General features: G+C 41.0%; 1 protein-coding gene across 1 annotated transcript in view; it reads left to right on the top strand.

Annotated features, from left to right (window-relative positions):
* Positions 1-14,743, top strand: part of pappa2 (pappalysin 2) — a 79,131-nt gene that overhangs the window by 46,538 nt on the left and 17,850 nt on the right. The window contains exons 15-24 of the mRNA XM_084546702.1: positions 777-890; positions 3,453-3,588; positions 3,709-3,883; positions 4,383-4,448; positions 4,536-4,632; positions 5,401-5,578; positions 7,851-8,064; positions 9,392-9,560; positions 10,322-10,454; positions 13,131-13,252. Coding sequence (XP_084402828.1) covers positions 777-890; positions 3,453-3,588; positions 3,709-3,883; positions 4,383-4,448; positions 4,536-4,632; positions 5,401-5,578; positions 7,851-8,064; positions 9,392-9,560; positions 10,322-10,454; positions 13,131-13,252 — 1,404 coding nt within the window. The remainder of the gene's footprint in view (positions 1-776; positions 891-3,452; positions 3,589-3,708; positions 3,884-4,382; positions 4,449-4,535; positions 4,633-5,400; positions 5,579-7,850; positions 8,065-9,391; positions 9,561-10,321; positions 10,455-13,130; positions 13,253-14,743) is intronic.

The raw sequence follows: 14,743 nt of genomic DNA, 5'->3' as shown, positions 1-14,743 counted from the left end.
TGTCTCGGAGGGATTTCATTTATTGTTCTTCTTTGGGTGCACCATCAGGACAGGCAAAACAAACAAATGTTTAGGGCTCTGTGGGAAAGAAAATGAGAAAGGGGACCCAAGATGGCTACCTTTCAGTATATTATGCAATAAGAAACATAAACCCCCTTAAACCAACAAAGGCCATACAGTGCATTGACAAGCCTCCACAAATATCAGGCACCCCTCTATCTACACTACAATAGATTTTGCTAGTTTTACCTGGGTGAATAAGAAGCTGTAAGCTGCAACTTGACTAGTAGACAGTGGCGTACAACGGCAAGGTGTGTATTTGTAGTTATTGTGTATATGCCACATGTCTGTGAAGGTTCTCAGTCACCCAGGTCATGGTATATCCAAAAACGTTTGAAAGGCAACTGGACTGGTAGAGTTACTTGAAGACATTTGGCCACTCATCCGAGTAGCTCCTTCAGTTCTAAAGGGTCACTGGGGAGTTGGGGCGGTGTTCCTATTTAAACCCCATGTATACGCTAAAGTTACAAGTAAGACGATTCTGACCCAGTCCCACAATTTCACGAACTTTAAAGCGGTTGTCTGCTTTGTATCTCTGCACACATCTTCACACGTATTTTTTCTACACATGAGAGATTCTGTTTCAAATACAGCTGTTTCCTACACATGCACATGGTGTGCAGATTCATTTTTACGGGTTTCCTAAAGTTCATTTACAGCTAGAAGGTTGGAATTGTTATTATCTCACTGGCTTCGTTTCCTTCTCTTGTGTGCAGCTCTGCAGGTACCAGCACCTGGAGGTCAGTGACAAGTCGCCCACTGATGCCTGGTTCCCTTGCACAGCCCTGTCGGACGCAAATAATGACCTGGAACATTCGTTTTGGCTAAAGGTACGAGTCTGTTTATTCAGATACCGTATCTGTTTTCTCCTTCCACCGAGTGACTGTGGGTGGCTACTCTGTTTTTAACAGCTTCCAGCACTTTCCAATACTTCTTTAAATGGGGTTGAAGGGCCTCTCAAACAGACGGCTGGCTTAAACCTCCCCACACGCACACATTCCTAACTTTCTAACCATTGCATGATTCATACAATGCTTTGGTAACTATAATGGCTTATTTTCCAGGTCAACTGGGAATTATGAGTCCTAATCATCTGTAGATGATTATAAAATCATGACTAACCCTCTACTTATTCTTTATTTACATTTGATGCTTGTATTTTTTTTATCCAGTGCATACTAATGCTCAAAATCATTTAATAATTATCATTACAAGTGTATTCATAGTGGAAGTGTTGTATAATTAACTCATCATTCATAATTAAATTCTTAAAAGGTTCATGAGTTATTAAAACAATGGCATCTCAAAGAATAATAATATATATGCAATCAAAAGTACATCTCTTAGTCATCATTAGTCACTCGTAATTCATAATTATAGTAATAATTTATTATTAGCATGGCTCCACATAATACAAAGAAACAAAACATTAATAACCCACTTTGGTTTTAATCATTTAAAATGATTCACAAATATATAATTAACTACTTGTTTATTTGTTGGTGACAAAGACGTAGAGAGATTGAAGCATCTAAAGTTAAAATGGTTTGTGTCCAACTGCCCTGCTTATCTTTGAAGCTCCCTAGCCCGCCGTGCTTCACATAGACCTCCTGCTCTGTGTATAGAGCTGTTTTCGGACCTCCAGACCTGTGTCTGGTTCTCATATTTTATATTTTTTGTCGATTATTTAATATTCCCACAGCCACGGTTCCCACCATCAACTCTGCAGGTCCAGACTGAGCGTAGGCTAGCCGTCGATTTGACTGATAGCTTCACAACCTTGTCTGTCATTCTCTGGATTATAGGGTCCTTTGGAGTCATGAGCTTGTCTCTCTCCTTCCTTGCACATATTCCTTCATATTTTTTTTTCTCTCTGTCTCACCGTTTCCACTTCTGTGCTGAATGACTCATCTTTCCATCCTCTGTTTCCTTTATGGACGCCCTCTTTATCAGACACATCTCTGCAACCTCTCAGCAAAGCCGCCTTCTCCCTAAGGACTCTTTCACTGTCTGAAAAGCCTTCATCATAACACCCATATCTGCTAGTTCTCCCTGAAACATCTCTTTTTTTTCTTTGAAGTGTTCTTTCTGTCTCTGAAAGGCGCCCCTCTTCTTAAATATCTGGTCTCGCTCCATCCGGAAAGCGTTCTTCAGCCTCCCTATCATATCCATCTCTAACAGCCCTGGAAAAGGCTCCTGTCTCATTTAACAGTTCTGCATTTGGACGCCCTTACTCACTTCTACAAGGCTTTTAACACTTGAACACTTTGGAGTATGAAACACCCACAGGTGCCTGTAAAATCTTTGTAGTGAGTCCAAAGTCAGCTTGGATCCACAGCAGCTGTTGTGTAGTTGTAACATTTCATTTAATTTCCCCGGCATCATTCACCTCCCTAGTGTCTGTCTTTATGCTCAGAATGTTCTAAACAGTCAGTATTTCAGCAAACTATGAACAGCTCCAACGCTTATCAGTCCTCTGTTGATCTTGCAGTGGTCAGTATGATTTGTCAAACACACATTGTAATTATGCATGACTGCTTTCATTGGCTGCACCACAGTTTAAGATGTTTTCCAATTTGTAGATATGAACTCGGATCTGCACAAAACTACGCTGAGACACCTTTTTGCTGCCTCGGTCATCTGCTTTCTTTGCTATTGTGGGCAGGCCTAACGCAGCTTCTCGCACGCACACAAACGTGCACACACATACGATTAATTAGTCCATGAATTTATGCAGCCTTACTTTCCATCTTGGAGACTGGAGACTCGCCCCATCCCTAGTCAAAGAGACTACCTCCCTGACCCTGACTGTGACCTTAGTATAACCTTAACCTTAAATACTGGCGTACAAATCAAATATTTTCATACCCGCTGTCCCCAGTCCGTAGGTCTTAAGTGTAGCCTGTGTCCCCTAAAGCACCACAAGTCAGACTCACGCACACATCAACAGTGAATAAGGTGAATTAGTACTGATGTAATTATATGATGCAGCTGGGATAGCCCTCTGTGACCCTCTAGAGGACAAGCAGGTACGGAAAATGAATGAATGAATGTACTTGTACATTATTGTTGAGCATTATATTATCATCATCATCGTGGTTCCTGGGACAATATGTTGTACCACAAAAGTAGTTATCGTGAGAGGCCAAGCCTGTTCTGCATGTGTAGCAGGTGGCTGATTGCGTCAGACAACCACTGGAAATACCCTGGGTGAGAAGAGGGGTGGTGATTTGCTAGTCTGGTCAGGGGGCAAGCCTTGATGCACGGCAGCTAACAGTGACCTTAACTATTCACACACGGGCAGAATTTGTACTAAGCTGGCTGGGTAATGTCTGTTTAATGCTCAGTCCAATTTGGGCAACTCTCTCTCTCCCTCTCGGTTTGTGAAACAGGTGGGATTTATCCATTCTGGAGTGGCATCCTCTGTGATGCTGTACTTGGCCTCAGATGGCTCGTGGTCTGGGGAGCAGTGTCGGAGGACCGCCACCATCCTCCTATCTGATACTACTGGCAAGAACCACTCTCTAGGTATGTTTTACTTGTTTTGATTTGTATGTATTTGGGCATTGCTAATATCAGCTACAGCTACAGCTGTTGGAATAGCGGTTGGTATCTAAACGAACATTTGAATCCCTTCCATCCACCTAGGCACACATGACCTCTCGTGCCAGCAAAACCCACTGGTGGTGAACGTGACCCACAACCTCTCTCAGCCCTTCTTCCTCACGTCCTCCGTCATCATTCTCTTCTCCTCCCCCTCGGTGGCAGTGAGCGGGGTGGCTCTGAGGACCTCGTGCCACTTCAGCACCTTCGCCCTGACCGGGTGCGCATCAGAGGGTGGGCTCTCCCACAGCTATCTACTTAACACACTCACACACACACACACATTCGCGCACACACTCACTGCTTGGAAAAAGGATAATAGGGGTCCCATGCAGTATGTAGGGCTAATATCCTCTTCAGTACTCCATAGTAAATCTGCTCCACTGATTTAACATTGCGCTGCTAGGGCATTCTAGAATTACATTAGAGTGGACAGAACTAGATACGATGTACTTTATTCATGCATTGGCTTCTACGTTACCTACAATATCACTAGATTGCTGAACCTTAGTGAGATCTACACATTGCTATTGTCTGGTGAACCTTTATTTTAGGTAAATCCCCAAAATGACACTTCCCCAATACCTTTAGCTAACTATAAATTAGCTGAGGCACAAATAGTGATCAGTTTGTCACTCCTGTTTCTTTGTCTCTCCCTGCCTCTCATCTTTTGATTCTCTCCTCCTCCTCCTCCCTCTCCTCCTCCATCCCTCTAATAGCTGTTTGCGGCAGCCGTGTCAAATGGACAGCTGCAGTCCTCCTCAGTTAGAGCACGCCTCTATCAGGTAGGACCTCTGGAACGTAACACTGAACTACTAGAGAGCTGAAACAACACACAAAAGAACTATCTATATATCAGTGTGTCTCTGTAGGTGTACAGGAGGAGGGGAGACCTCTCGCTGCTCTGTTCAGTGTCACCGTGGTTTCAGTATCACTGTCCTCAACGGCAGGGAGATCCCACCCCACCAGGTAAGTATGGCTTGATGGCTTATTATGTACGTGTTGCAAAACTGAACTAACACTAATTCTTTATTCATGTAGACACAAGATTGTGCTTTGCATGCATTCATGTTTTAAATTGAGCTTTAGGGGAGATGAAAGAACGGCAGCACCAAGGTTTCATGAGAAGTACAATGACAGAAGTAGGGTTTGCTGCTTGGTGCGTGCTGTAATGACAATCATTTGTTTTATTTCTTACTCAACATTTGTGGTTTTTGTCCTATTTTGCTGCCAAAATACTGGGGTAACTCAATTACATCTCGTGTGAATGATAAGGGAAAACAAACAGATTTAATGTCCAGTGTGCTCAGTTTCATTTACGACATTGGGATTCAGCAGGGACTTTATTAGATTAATTCCAAAAGCCCTGGCATGAGAGGACATGAAATATTGCAACTTGGTTTAACAATTTGTTGTAATTTGACCACGCAGAGAAGACGATTGATACTTTCAGTGATACTCAGTATAATTAGTCTGTGATTACCTGCGGTTTTCTGTTTATGAAAGCTTAAAGGTGTTTTACTATACATGGTTTGTTGGTATCCTTAATTTTTTCCTTTATTTTTTGAGTAAAACATGTCTGTTTCCTTTTATGCGACAAAAATCTACATTTTTTAAAAACTTAAACAAGTCATACAGATCCCTCACCATTACTAAATGCTCTCAGGCTTCCCCTTTCCCTTTTCACACGCCACAAACACAACTCACTTACTCTTTTGTCACTACTTCCGCTTCCAGAGACAGACAGAGCTGGAGTGTTATCATGGCTCATGGGATCGCGTAGTCAGCTGTCAGCCCGTAGACTGTGGCCTTCCTGATCAGTCTCATGTCTACCACGCCATATTCAGTTGCCCCTGGGGAACCACTTTTGGCAAACAATGTTCCTTCACCTGTGGATCCCCAGCCATATTACAAGGTAACTTTATGGATTGGTCAAAGGTCATGACGAGAGTTTTAATGAGCACACATTAAAACGACCAACAACTTTGCAGTAAGCTCAGCAAAACCTCACAATACTTATAATATTGTGAGGAGACGCACATTTTATGTCAAGGTAAGTGCAAAAGCAATGCTTTTTCCTTTTCAGGTGATCATTTGACTGAGGCAAAACTCCACTTATGCAGTAGCACGGCTGTTGAGTAGACGTCCTACATATGTCCTGGGTGTGTTCACACCTTTACTTTATGCTGGTCACTTGTAATTGGATCACTCAGGACACATTTTAAAACCCACTGCAAAACCTTTTAATTTCTTCACACAGTTGTGTTTATACATCCATATTACTGCCTGAGAGGGGTCATTAGTTGTGTTGTTCCTAATTGTAATGTCTAAATGAGACCAGACAACAGGGGCTGTCAGAGTTCCCGCTTTGTTTCTGTAATTTCTGAGTTCCTCAATAAAACGCTCCTTTCAGCTGATACCCGGTATTCACTGCAGCTGCTTTATGAGCCACTTTCTGAAGTTACAGCCCAGTCTACAAACAGTAAGATGCTTCCACTAGCTACAGTACATAAAATGAAATGGACATTAAACCAGGACTTGTAAGACAAAATGATGTCTTAAAAGTAGAGGCCAGTTTTACAGGTTAGTAGTTAGTGTCAGTGTTTAGTTAAAGCAAATTAAGACATGGGGAATCTACATGTGATTAAAATCACATTGAAAATGATGTTTTGGGTAATAATTCTCGCTCCTCGTACTGCTTCTCTATGCAGATTTATGGCCTTTACAATTTCATGTAGATTGCTTTTACATGGCATATTCCTGTCTTCTTCACTACTCAGAAATCCACAATGTCTTCTTGCATCATAACCATTCAGAACACACATTGCCCCTGGCATGCATTTATAAGACACACAACAGTAACAACAGTAAAAAAAAAAAAAAACATTACCTCTCTTTAGAAATGGAAGTTACGCAATGCGGTGGATGCTTCTTGAATTGATTAAAAGAAATGAGCGCGATGTCCACACATTATTCGTGGTTGGAAAGCCGCAGTGACATGTCGTAGTAGAGTCAGCAATAATACCCATGTATTCATGATCTAAATGCAGATTGCGCACAAATAATTCTATTTGTGGCTTTATGTTTGAAGGCCATCGTGCACCACTCGGCTTCAAGAGCACCCTGCGTAGCCCGCAAAAATACTGTTTGTTCAGTACACACCAGTCCAGCTGCAATAGATTTTGATAATCACAACACCAGCAGTGTTTAAATAGCTGATTAAAAAAAAATGTGATGTTAAAAATGCATTACATTTTATAGACCCAATAAAAACTGCGAAAGGTATAGGGTGTTATGATTTTCCACACATAGCAACACTCGTGCTTCATGTGGGGCCATATAGGAATATTTGCTCTGGGCGATGGGGAAGTCTGGTTCTGTTTGGAACTATAAAAGAAAGAGCCATGAAACCAAGAGAGATATAAATGAATCCCTAATACTGACATACATGAATTCTTCCATGCACTTTGTGTTACATTGCTGAATGTGCTATAGTCACAACTGAACCATACTCTGACAAGGATTTAGATCGTTTAGGTGTTTCACACAATTATCCTGTCTCATAAACTGAATTACAGAGCCATTCAAAAAACCCTCTGTAAAGGTTTTGCTACGACAGATTAGTTAGCTACTGCTAGAGAGATAATTCGTTCTAACTGAGACTTACCCCTCCTCTCCACTTTGTGTTGTCGGGAGACTTTATGCAGACAGACATTTCAGTTGCGCCGTCGAACAACAAAAACCACAAACTCATCTGGAGACGTTTCCCGCGTGTGACTCCGTTTCGCACACTCTCGGTTAAGCTGCCTTTTAATGACGGCTTTAAGCATGATGTCATTATCCTGTAATCACCACACTCGGTTACAATGGCAGCAGTAAAAGTCTTTAATGTAATAAATGCATCTCACTGTACGAGTGAAATCTGTGAAAGCTCACAGCCTACAGCGTGCCTGGAGATTTTTATTTATTTTTTTTGTGTTTCTAGACATCATTTAACGCAAGTGAGAAATTCTGTTGAGGTCATGCAGCCATATCAATAAAATAAGCACTAAAAACATAACATAGTTAATGGTTTATGCTGGCACGTTTTTCTGCATTGCACAACTGTTGGCCAAGTCCTTCTACCTTCGCTTTACTCTACTACTTCAACAAAAATCCTCCGCGACCGCTCCCTCTCTCCTTCTCAGGTGACAGTGACAGGTTGGTGTGTTTGGAGGATGGGTTGTGGTCTTTCCCAGAGGCCTACTGCAAGATAGAGTGTCCAGAAGTTCCAAACATATCCGATGCCAGGCTGCTTACAGCAGACTGTCTGGCTTCGGGGCACGATGTTGGCTCGGTCTGCCGTTACAAATGCAACCCAGGCTTCTATGTATCAGGGAGCATCAAGAAGAAGAGACCAAGGTAAGTGTTGTGGGACTGTTTGCAGCTGGGTATGGGAACATTTATAGTAAGTATAAATACTGTATACTATGCTGCATAGTGTTCTGACTGACAACTTAAACTACCAGTAATAAAAAATGTGTTATGTCAGGCATTCATGTCTTTTTTATCTACTAGTGGATTGTGCAATGCTTTTAAATATTAATCTGCACAGACCTCAGACCAAAGTAAAATGCAGCGTTTAATAACGCATGCCTCCCTGCGTAATGGAGGAAATTCCTTCTTTTCCTTTATTTTACGAGAGTCCCATTACGCACTGCTTAATAAAATTAGGATCTTTGCTTTAGATATTTTACACAGCAGTATAACAATGCATCACATGAACACCCCGGCCCCAAAGGGCAACGCTTTAAATATCGATGGGTAGAGTTTTAAGATGTATTTTTCAGCCCATCATCAGCGTAACTGTATTCAGCTTTGGAACAAACTCTCATTAGGGTCCAATAAAATATGTACCGCTGCTAACTTGGCCTCGTCATTACTTTGCCGGTTGCATTCACTGACTAACTGCTCATTACTGAACACAATTCAGCGTAATGAGATGAGGGTTCCTCAATGGGAGACGCCCGCGCTCTCTTCACACTTTTCAGTCTGTACTGATCGCAGTAAATTAAATAGCGTTGTTTCCCCACCATAATGTCTATTGTCTATATTGTCTGAATTGCAGTGCATCTTAACAAATAGCTAATCTGACATTTACCACCAAATTAAGTCAGAAGTAAAAGTACACATTCTAAAGATTTCTTTATATTTCCATCTAATGAGATGAAGCACTATTCAGTTTCATTCGTGTCTTTACGAGTAACGCTTTCTCAAACATACGTGTAAACATTTAAAAAACCCCCGATGCTTTATTTGCCCGACGTGTGAAAGTGAACGGCAGCAGCTATTAAAGAGCTCTAAACTGGCTTTTTACTCCTGCCTTTGACACGTACGTTTGACATGTACCCCCATAAATATATATGGTAACACATGCTGTTGCGTTTACACACTACGTGCACAACACAGGAGATCGTTTTTATGGTAGAACGGGCTCAGTGTGTTTTTAGTTATTGGAACAGTAAAAGTAAAATGTTAACGATGGAGAAGGTTAGCAGGGGCGTACTGCATAGTGTGTGACTGGAGTTTGGTTTGATAAACACTTGTGCATTTTTAATGTTGTGTCCTGTATCACGTTCCATTTTAGTTGTCACATCAGTCGCATTTGCAGGTAATTAAAACTGGGGAAATTTGTATGCGAACTAAGATTGCAGAAAGAGATGTATGTTTTTACTCTCGTTGTCTCTAGGAAGTACTTTAAGTTAGAGTGTCTGGAGGGTGGTCAGTGGGAGGAAACCGACTGTGAGCCAATATCATGCCCAGCCCTACCTGACGTCTTCCACGGCATGTACACCTGCACCAACGGACTGTACTACGACTCCGTCTGCACCCTGCAGTGCCCGGACACAAGTGAAAATGTAAAAAAAAAATGCAAAATGCAAAGCAGTAGCATTATCAGTCATGTTATGATCAAGTCAGTTTTAGATCAGTCCTCTGCACTGGATGCTACTAATCTTAGCAATGATGTTGGGGGGAAAAGAACTCGTAAGTGAAGGTAAAGCTTGTGTAACTGAATCTCAGAGTATTAAGCAGTCAGTAAACACATAGACACTGAGGCTCTGTTCTTATTTACATAAATCCTTTGACCAACATTATACAGCCATTTAGCACTACAGGCATTAGAAACTATGGCATTATCGCATTACCCCAGAGATTTGTGGGATAACAAGGCACTCGTCATTCAGGATAAATGAAGCGTGAGGGAACTTCAACAATGGCTGTCATTGTAAATGTATAAAAATGTGCACTTCCACCAAGATTCCAAGTGTGGACAACATCATGGTCAAACCAGTTCTTCATTACAGTCATTTTTATAAAGTCTTCAGAGAGCAATGCTTTGAATTTCTTGGCGCCATTTTTATTTTATTGAAGCCACATTTAAAAAAAACAAAAACATATGAGGCGAAAAACACTGCAAGTGTTTTTGATATGAAGGATGTCGTTAAATGCGTAAACGAATTAATTCATTTCATGGTCCGCTTTGTTGCTGTAGGGAGTTTTAAGTTTTAATCCATGTACATCCAACTACTCAACAATGTAAAACATTAATCTTGTGTTGTGGGAAGGCAGTGCAGCGAGGCCACACATGGTGAATTTTAGTATCTGTGCTTGTTGCCAGAGAGAAATTCGCTGCACTAAGGACGGTAAATGGACAGCAGAGTTCACCATGTGCTTGAGGCTCCAGGGATCTTGCTCAACTCCTCCAGATCTCAACTATGTGGAGTACATCTGTGACCAGGGGATGGATGTCGGTGAGTGTAAATTTCTCGATGCAAGAGTTACCCGTTAAATAAACACTCCTAATTGTATTTTGTTCCTTCTATCAAACACAATAAAGCCACAGACCAATGCCTGCCAGTCTTTGGCTTCACAAACTATCTCACTGAACACACAAAACAATCGTGGCAGAAGAACATCTTGTTTTTCAAGAGTTATATTTCCTTTTATTCCCACTCTCACTATTTGTAATTTACTATTGATAATATTCGATTTAGGTTTGAGTCACTGACTGCATTTACACTATAAAGTACAGAGAAAAACATATGTATGAAAGAAATAAGAATGAAAAAAATGTCCGAAAGGTTGCCAGTGCTAATAAATACTTTTAGAAATGCTGAATATGTTACAGAAACAGTTCTATGACCATCTCAGTCCTCTGTACTGCTCAGTACAGAGGACTGAGATGGTCATAGAATTCACTCAAGTCTTTCCTCCCAAGTGTCAAATTAATGAGTTGACATTAGATAAATATGGAGCACAGGCACCACACATTGATATGTTGTTAATGTTGTGGCTGATCAGTGTAAATGGGCATTTACACAAATGCCTGTCTGTCATGCATAATTCGGTGCAGAATTTAAACCAGTGTTATAGATATACTTGTTAAAATATGAACTTTGGAACTTTTTGCAGAGATACAGTTGAAACCAGATGTTTACATACACTGTGTTAAAAGACACATAAACCTTTTTTCCTCACTGTCTGAAGTTAAATCAGACTAACCCTCTCCTGTTTTAGGTCAGTTAGGATTACTAAAATTTTTTCTATTTGCTAAATGCCACAATAATGAGAGAGAGAATTTCTTAGAGAATTTTTTATTACTTTCTTCAAAGTCAGAAATGTACATACATTTCCTTAGTATTTGGTAGCATTGTCTTTACACTGTATGACTTGGGTCAAACGCTTTGGGTATCCTTCCACAAGCTTCTCGCAATAGTCTGCTGGAATTCTGGTCCATTCCTCCTGACAGAACTTGTGTAACTGAGTCAGAGTTGTAGGCCGCCTCGCTCGCACACGCCTTTTCAGATCTGCCCACAAATTTTCTATGGGATTGAGATCGGGGCTTTGTGATGGCCACTCCAAAACATTGATTTTGTTGTCCTTAACCCACTTTGTAACTACTTTGGCGGTATGCTTAGGGTCATTGTCTATTTGGAAGACCCATTTGCGTCCAAGCTTTAACTTCCTGGCTGATGTCTTGAGATGTTGCTTCAGTATTTCCACATAATGTTCTTTCCTCATGATGCCGTCTATTTTATGAAGTGCACCAGTTCCTCCTGCGGCAAAACAGCCCCACAACATGATGCTACCACCCCCATACTTCACAGTTGGGATGGTGTTCTCAGGCTTACTCGCTTCCCCCTTTTTCCTCCAAATGTAACGATGGTCATTATGGCCAAACAGTTCCACTTTAGTTTCATCAGACCACAGGACATGTCTTCAAAAATTAAGGTATTTGTCCCTGTGTGTATTTGCAAACTGTAATCTGGCTTTTTTATGCTACTTTTGGAGTAATGGCTTCTTCCTCACTGAGTGGCCTTTCAGTCCATGTCGGTACAGGACTTGTTTCACTGTGGAGAATGACACTCTTTTACCAGCTTCATCCATCGTCTTGACAAGGTCTTTAGCTTTTATTTTGGGGTTGATTCGCACGTTTTGGACCAAAACACGTTCATCTCTGGGACATAGAACCCGTCTCCTTCCTGAGCGGTATGATGGCTGGACATTCCCATGGTGTCTATACTTGCGTATAATTGTTTGAACAGATGAACGTGGCACCTTCAAGCATCTGGAAATTGTACCCAAGGATGAACCAGTCTTGTGGAGCACCACAATTCTCTTTCTGATATCTTGGCTGATTTATTTTGATTTTCCCATGATGTCAAACAAGGAAGCAGTGTGTTTGAGGTGTAGCCTTAAAATACATCCACAGGTGTGCCTTCAGTTAACTCAAATGTTGTCTGTTAACCTATCAGAAGCTTCCAAAGCCATGACATCATCATCAGGGCTTTCCTTCATTGTTTAAAGACATAGTAATCTTTGTGTATGTAAACTTCTGACTTTGAAGAAAGTAATAAAAAATTCTCTAAGAAATTCTCTCTCTCATTATTGTGGCATTTAGCAAATAGAAATAATTTTAGTAATCCTAACTGACCTAAAACAGGAGAAGTTTAGTCTGATTTAACTTCAGACAGTGAGGAAAAAATGTTTATGTGTCTTTTAACACAGTGTATGTAAGCATCTGGTTTCAACTGTATACTCTAAATGCTGCAGTAGGTTTGCAGCGGCAAAACAAAAAGATAAATAAAAAGCATAACATGCTGTCTAGCTGCTAAATCATTTATAAAGCAAAGGTTTATAGGGTTATTGTTGAATAACATTAACTTATAACAAAACTTAAATGCCAGAAGGAGATCCCTGAGAGCCCTAACCTACTGGCAAATAGCACACAGTCACGAGCCCTCACACCGTGATGGTTGGCAAGTGTCTGAACCACAGATGACAGATGACAGCGTGGTCTGAATTTATGTAGTCTGTTTTTTCCTCGCTGTTTGCACATGAATAAATTCAACAGATGCTAATTAGTGGTGAGAGGTAAGTGTTATTTGATTTGTGTTATAAGTGTTATTTCTTCCTCTTCCTTGCAGGTGCTGCGTGCTACCCAACGTGCATCGTGGCTCTGGACATGGATCTGCATGACCCGGTGGTTCTGCCTAATGGCACTACAGCCGACTCTTTGAAGCACTGGTTGCTTCCCACCAAAGTCCAGGTGAGAAACCTCAGGATTCTTAATTTTTATTTATTTAATATTAATCATTCCTCAGTGATACTGCCTGGGTTCAGTCAAGGTCACTGTAGTTCTATTCCTAATAAACTCTGAAGTTATAGAGTGCATTTTGTTCTACAAGATATGGATAATTAAAATCGTCTATATAAATATACAGACATTTAACCAAAATGTTTTCTGTAAACTATTCAGTTAGCTTTTATTCAATAAGCAGAACTAAACACTAACAACACATTTCCACTCTACAAACTGAAAAGTAAAAACAGCAGCTGGCCAAGGAGAATGTTTCCTATTACAGTTACACAAGTTATGTTTCCACACATACACAAGCGCAGACAAGAGACACGCACATGCAACAAATCTTCTGGTATCTTCCACGCACTGAAAGTTTACGCTGATGGATGGTTTTCTGGCATACCAAGAAAGTCTTTTTATATCTCAACGTAAATTTTTCTAAAAATGGTATGAACGTTTCTGCAGCCTGCTGTAAAGATTCACGCTAAAATATTTTCAGCATACTTCACATTGCTGTTACATCACATTTTCCAAACCATTCCATAAGTTTCTAGGGTCATCTATGCCGCTTACTTCAACAACTAGCAGCAGACTGTGGAACTGCTCACGCCTTGGCAAAAAAAAGTTGCACTTGAATTTCCATTCTGCACCTCTGTGAGAGGAAACAAGTCTGCATACCAGCAGGGGGCATTAGTCTGACAAAAAGCCAGTCTATTTGTGTATTGTAATGCGGCTGGAGCCTATGTTCAGATGATGTGAAGATGAAAAATGTATGCCTTCTTGACGTGGTCATCTTCTTACCCTTGTCACTTGGGGTTCTCGTCTCATGGACTAGTTCGCTGAACCGGCTGAAAAGCCAGTCAGAGTTACCCAAATTGCTGCAAACACTAGGGCCCCAGACGCTCACCTGGCCACCCAACTCTAGCCAGTAGCTGGTATGTCACGGCCCTAATACTGCCACTGTTTTTACCTTACACTAATGGGTAACTCCAGCTAAAGTTGGGAGACTTGAGAGAGAAAGGTTTACAAAAAAACTGCATATATGAAGAAGTCCAAAACACTGGATCCCTCCCAATATGCACGCAGAAAGAGTCTTTCAGCTCAAGCCTGACTAATTCATCTCCGTAATGCATGTTTTGGTTTGCAGTTTGTGCCTATGCCCAACCTGAGCTTCAATCTAATCTCACTCATTTTATCAGATTTGAAAATTTTTAAAAAGACCTGCTTACAGTGCCTTGAATTACTGTTTTAAAATGTTTCCATGCCATCCTGTTACTCTGTCAGATGACCCTTGGCATTTTAAAATGTACGTTATTTGTTCCGTGTCTGGAAGAAATTCCCATCTGCTAAACAAAGGTTTGATTGAATACCATATAAATACCGTCATATACTTAAATGGCCATTTGATCCCCTTCATTAAAATTTTTGCGGTGAGGGTGGGGTGGGGGTGGGGTGCTG

The sequence above is a fragment of the Chelon labrosus genome (genome assembly GCF_963514085.1).
Source record: "Chelon labrosus genome assembly, chromosome: 6".
Classification (NCBI taxonomy): Eukaryota; Metazoa; Chordata; class Actinopteri; order Mugiliformes; family Mugilidae; genus Chelon; species Chelon labrosus.
Note: the sequence above shows the minus strand (reverse complement) of the source record. Positions and strands in the feature narration are given on the sequence as shown.